At 36.3% G+C, this 6,395-nt stretch overlaps 1 protein-coding gene across 1 annotated transcript; it reads right to left on the bottom strand.

The window, feature by feature from the left end:
- Positions 1-3,466: 3,466 nt before the first annotated feature.
- Positions 3,467-5,801, bottom strand: LOC149218853 (protein kinase STUNTED-like). The gene is made up of 7 exons (XM_089386645.1): positions 5,375-5,801; positions 4,998-5,246; positions 4,666-4,826; positions 4,437-4,513; positions 4,198-4,345; positions 3,946-4,095; positions 3,467-3,739 (listed from the first exon to the last, which is right to left on the bottom strand). Exons 1-7 carry the CDS (start codon positions 5,595-5,597, stop codon positions 3,467-3,469), a joined length of 1,281 nt encoding a protein of 426 aa, XP_089242771.1. The 5' UTR covers positions 5,598-5,801.
- Between the last annotated feature and the right edge of the window lie 594 nt (positions 5,802-6,395).

Raw genomic sequence — 6,395 nt, 5'->3', positions numbered from 1 at the left:
AATGTGGACCCATGTACAAATTTTTACTACCTCAGGGTTTGTTTCATCCTGTGACTACTAGGTTTGTTAGTCCTTCACATAACTCTCCAACAAAATGAATCCAAGAGTGGAATATAGACTCTTTACACGCAATTTATTTTCTAGAAAGTCTATACAGAGAAATGAAAGTTGCAAGTATAAGAATTATGCTTCAAAAATGAATTTTCTTGTGTAGTGAGCTATACCAAGGGTATGCTTTTGCAAAGTTTTATAACAGAAAAATTTGTCAAGAGGAATTTATTAAGGAAATCTCTTGTTAGAAATGAAATCCAGTTGAGTTGAGATAAAGTCCATAGTTACAAAGAAGTATTGTTGTGGAAAGCAATTCCACTATGACATTCCTGTACATTTTAATACAATATAAAAGGAAATTGATGTGATTTCCAAGCTACTTGAATCCATTGAACACAGAGAGAATCAGTTGAGAACTGATGAATGAACATGGAAATCGATGTAATTCCTAAGCTACTTGAATCCATTTTGAACACAGAGAGAATCAATTGAGAACTGATGAATGAACATGAGCTGAAGCAAAAGGACACTATCATTAAGCTAGTCGACCCTGAAATTGAAGAAAATGATCATGTCAAACAAATCTACTAGCAGTGTACTAATAACGGTAAAATCGACTTGCAAGAAGAAAGTAACTTAAATACCACATTTGTTGGAAAATGAAATCAATCAAAAAATGTTCTAACCAGAGATGAAGTTGATTCAAATGAAAGAAGTTCAAATCAGGGTGAGGTGAACCCAATAAATGAGATGTCGATAATCCCAGGAAAAATCAACTAGCAACAATGAAGGAAATCGATTGAAAATAATTAGTTAATTCCATTGTTAAGATTTCAAATTGGATATCATTTGTTGTCCAGGTACATTCTCTTGGAGAAATCGACCTGCATGTTAGGATGTAAATAAGTTCCAATTAAACAGAACATTTTTATTTGAGGGGAATTGAGGTCCAAAAGAGCAGAGTTCTTGGCAGAGGAACAATATAACTGCAAACACCCATTCAATATCTATGACTGTAGATTGAAGTTCTGCAACCTTGGAAGCACTATTGAGTACTTAACCAGAGCTGTAGAATCATTGGTACTTTATTAGATTTGATATGCAATACAATGCTTGATTCGCCTTGATTCCCATTTATTCTGTTTAATTTCTGCATACTGATTCCTACTGATACCGTTCCAACTGCTTGAAACAATAACATTTTCAAAAGGTCTCTTTCACTCTCACTTCAATTAGAACAGTACCCCTTTCTCTACTACATTCATGCACATATGCTTACATTTCCAATTCTGCAGATTGGTTTTCATGAAATTAACCAATACTTGTTTTGCATCTAACGAATTCACATAACTAAACAAAGCACTGAAAATATCACCAGAACTGAGTGGCCTCTCTAGTATTACAAGAAGATTTATTCAAAATAAACAAGAAGTTATTTTAAACTACCCTAGAACAAGTCCATGTGGATGCTTATTTATGACATGCCACAATGCTGTCCATCAAAATATTTTCCTAAAAACTATCTCTATATTGGGTTTCAATGGTAGGAGTTTTAGAGTTTTCCCTGATGATGACTTGATTTTAAAATAACTTACTTACTTGGGACCATTCACCCTTAATTTCAGAGGTGGCCGTGGTAGAGGAGGCAGGCACTCATCTAACAGTCGAAAGCCCTTTACAAAGGGGAATGGTACCAGCATAGAGAAGAAACACAGACGGTTTGAAGAGGATGATGGATCTGCCAAAGATGAACGATCAAATAAGGTCCAAAAGCTGGAAAATGATGGTGAATTACAGGCATCTGAGACTTCCAAAGCTGCTGAGGATAATTGAGCACCTCAGATGATTTAGCAGACCATGCCATACGCTTTATTTTTTTTTATTGATTATAACTTTATTTTCTTGAACAAATTTTGGGTTTCATATTGTATTTCTTGCCTTTTCTTTTTTCCCTACAAAAGATGTAGGCATTAAAAATTTTGAAGTTAGAGATGTAGGATAGTTTTAATGTTTTGGATTTGAAGGCTGAATTTTTTAAGGTGTAATGTTAGAGAACAGCTTTGCAATTACCTGAACTCGAGAAGCAGCGTTTCATGGCAATAAAAAATTGCCAAAATATAAATACTATATAATTATAAGTTGAGCTCATATATTTGCAAAATCTGTTAGATTCTTACAATTATTATTCTTTTAGTGATGAGATTAGTATGTTGTTAAGTCAGCAGAATGGTACCTGTCTCTTCTTGTTATTATGTAGCAAAATGGTACCATGGAAGGAATATGACCCACGAACATATAGTGGTGGAATTTTACACAACCTAAACCATTCTTATTGAATTTTGTGGATATTGTCATGATTATGGCTTGGTAATTAAATAAAAAAGAATTAGGTTCAGTCCTTTACAATAAGTGATGAATATGCACATTAGTATGGTGACAAGGTCTTTAGTTATTGCTATTGTTAACCATAAATCCTTCCATCGATGGAAACATTTCTATGGATGAAAAGTGAAAATGCAATGTGGTGTGTGCTGTGATATCCTTGAAGATGAATAAATGCATTCTACTGTGTAGCTTTTAACTTTTGATTCTCATTAATACCATAGTATTCACCGGTACACCTTTGCATTGTCTTCTGTGATATTCAACCTGAATCAAACCCTGCATCTGTTCATTCCTGATATTATGCAATAAAAATTGCTAGTGTTATAAATGAAATTTGAAAATTAGACATGGCTACTCTGTTTTAATAGTTGGTGAATGCTAACCATTAACTATTTGAACCCTTGGTCCTTTTGTTAGACCAAAAACGCATCAGGCATGGCCCTTATGGCGCATCAAAGAAGGATCTCAAGCTTCAGCACATTTGATCCATTTGATCAATCAACCTGGCATCCATGAGAACTGGTTAGTAGTGGGTAGTTCTTTCTACGGTTCTCTCCACCACTTCTGAATTGACAATATAGTAGCATTACCAAAAAGTTACTCTTCTTGGTACTTGTCTACCCAGAGCAGTGTAATGAACACCGTAGATCCATTTTCACTATTTACATGAGATTGACAGTAAAAAGTAGAAATGTGGACACGACACTGAAAAAATCAGCATGCGAACAAAAGATGCCAACTAGTCAAACATTGCTCAGATCTGCAGCCAAGATAATGGAGTACTGACATCTTGATCTTACTTTCCGCCCATGAGCTTGCTTCTAACTTCAAGGAATGCTTTAACGAAGTCAATGTTATTGTTCAATCCCCTAGTTTTCATACAATCCTTAGCTATTCTTTGAGGTCTAGCATAATACGTCACATTCCTGGCCATATAAGAATATGAAACCACTGTGGCCATGGGAAACTTATAAAGCAACCATAAACAAATGTATTGCTGGCAACGAAACTCACTTCTTTTAATCTTGAATTAAAAGCTTGATGAATTGCTACATCGGCGCAGTCCGTAATCTTCCAAAGAATTGTTTGTTGGAAAAATGCCCACACTATGATCTGTGCTACTAAGTGATACCGTATCATCATCCACCCCAAGCATGGCAAGGGTGAGATGGGTTTGTATATCATGCCCCCCCTGATTTTCTACAATGTCATCCTCATCTGAAGTATCCATATCCTTGATCATTGTATTCTGGCACCACGCCCAGACAGTCCTCTCATCTTCTCCTTGTAGTAGTTTTAAAATCTGCCATTAATCATATCTTGGTATTAAAGAGTAAGCAGAGATGAAAAGATGTGGTTAACATAGAGTGTTTTATAGCTAAAAGAAAATGTAAGAAAAATTGCACCCTAAAGTAATTTTTGCAGGTAAAGAATACCCTCAAAAAACACACGAGGTAGTAAAAACAAGCCCCTGAAGCATATAGAAATGAATAGAGGAAGATAAATTACTCGGCTCATGCAAGGACGGTAATGAGATGTTTCCCTTAGACAAAGCGTAGCAGCAAGCATCATTCTATGCATTTCATTTGTATCATAAACATTTTGCAAACATTTGTCAGCAAGACTTTCCATATTCCCATCCTGTAAGAGTGGTCTTGCCTGGTTTCAACATTTACAGAAGGTTAAACATGAGCCCCTAATAAGGATAATCAATATAAATAAACATGAAGAAGAGAGTCAACTGTAAAAACTAGGACTTACCCACATAATCAGGCTTTCTTGACCCTTGGGACTTGCTGTATCAATTCGCTTCCTTCCAGTTATTAGCTCAAGAAGGACCACACCAAATGCATACACATCCGTCTTCTCATTAACCTTTCCATAAACAAAGTATTCTGGAGCAAGATACCTGTCAAACTACAATCACAATTAGTGAATTTACAAATTGGATAGCTTTAATCTGAAAATGGCCAATCGAAACTGGGAAGATGCTTACATACCCAAATGTTCCTAAAACATCGCTGCAAGTGATATATGAAGATGTTGGTGCCCACCTTGCTAGCCCAAAATCTGACAACTATTATAATAACACGCACATTAATTCTGTTGAAATTTTTCATTAGTGCAGAATTCCAAGTTTCAGTTTACAAGTCTAGATCACTAAGATCTCTTCAAATACTGAATTGTGCAATTTAGTCTTGATTCTTCTTGCAGTAAAAAGATTTATACCTGTGGTTCAAACTCTTCAGAAAGCAAGATATTGGAAGACTTTACATCTCCATGAATGACAGATTGAGAAAAGCCATTATGCAAGTAATCTAATGCTTCAGCAACTCCTACAGCCACTTTTAATCGCACTTTCCAAGGAAGTATTGGCTTTTCCTCTCCTCCTGAAAAATATATACATAGTCAATAGCTAGGACTATAATCAAATCTCAGAAAAGAGAAAATGAAAGACCCTGCCATACAATACATAACACTATGATGCTTAAAACGTACTACTGCTTAATATTTCTACACGATTTCATGATTCTTAAAATGCAATACTATTGAGTATATACCATGGAGATTCTCTTCAAGGTTTCCTCTGGATACAAAATTATACACCAGAAGGCGGTTAAGGCCTTCTGCACAGTAACCGATAAGTGTAATGACATGGTTGTGCTTCAATAGAGTAAGAATCTCAACTTCAGAAAGAAGCTCTTGCTCTGTTTTGGATGATGAATTCAAGATTTTCACTGCCACCGATTGTCCATCAGGAAGAAATCCTCTGTACACCTTACTGCAGCCTCCTCTTCCTATAAAATTCCCTGCAAGAATAAGGATGTTACATAATTGAATTGAGTTCACAAGGTTAATATACATTTCAAGGGAAATTTCCCATTCAAAACAGAAGCACAGAAATGAAAAACTCCATGAGGAAAACTACAAATGCAACCTGTTGAAAAACCAGAAGTAGCAGATTGCAACTCCTGATATGTAAAATGCCTGCAGGTTTTACTTTGACAAAGGAACTCTAATCTCCTTGCCAAACAATTTTCTTCTCGATCAGAATCATTCTCCTGACTGCAAGGAAACCCTTCTTCTTTAGAGCATGCTTCAATTGGTGCTACCTCATTTGAAGACCGAGCTTCATGTTCATAGTTGCAAACCTTCTGCATAATCTGTCCTTTCAAATGAAGCTCTCCAGTTGCCTGTGTAAGCCTATTTGGCAACTGTAGTGCCCATTCAACTACAAATGTTTGTTTTGATGTAGATTGTGGAGTAGGAAGCTTGGTCAGTGAATCGGCTCCACGTAAGAGGGGCCATCTAGGTACTGATTCTCCTTTCTCTGTAATCAGTCCCGAAGTCGCCCTTTTGGGAACCTTTTGGTTAAGAACTACCCACTACTAACCAGTTCTCATGGATGCCATAACAAAAGGGAGAAGCATGCCAAGGAAAATGGCATGAGTAAAGAAGAAATTGAAAAGGAGATTTATGAGTTGAAGGAGAGATTCAACATAGTCAAAATGAGGCTTGAAAGAGAATACCAAAGGTAGAGATGGGACCTAAGGAAGAAGGCCAAATTACTTGTCAGAAAAAAGATTTTAAGAGGAAGACCCCTAAAGCTAGAAAGCTAGGGAGGAAGATGAAGCACCTGTTGAGCCTAAAGTTGAATTAGTTCACTATTTTGAACCAGAGCAGGGAATAGTCCTTGATGATGAGGAAGATGTTGAAGAGAGACTATCAGAGAGTCTCATGGACTGCATAAAGAGTTCAAATCAACATATGGATTTGTTGATAGAAGATATGGTGGAAAAAGCATCATAACAGTAGAGGGAGCTACACAAAGAGGATGTCGATGAGACAATAAATGAAAGTCTCATGGGAGGTTAGCTAGAAGTGCTCGTAACATATATACCATATGGGGCTAAAGAGCTTGGTGATTATGATACTGATGCTATGTGTATAGATGCAGA

Source organism: Pinus tabuliformis, chromosome Q (genome assembly GCF_031772625.1).
Source record: "Pinus tabuliformis cultivar Carrire ecotype Pingquan chromosome Q, CPIR1, whole genome shotgun sequence".
Taxonomy (NCBI): Eukaryota; Viridiplantae; Streptophyta; class Pinopsida; order Pinales; family Pinaceae; genus Pinus; species Pinus tabuliformis.
This window is presented reverse-complemented; position numbering and strand designations above follow the sequence as displayed.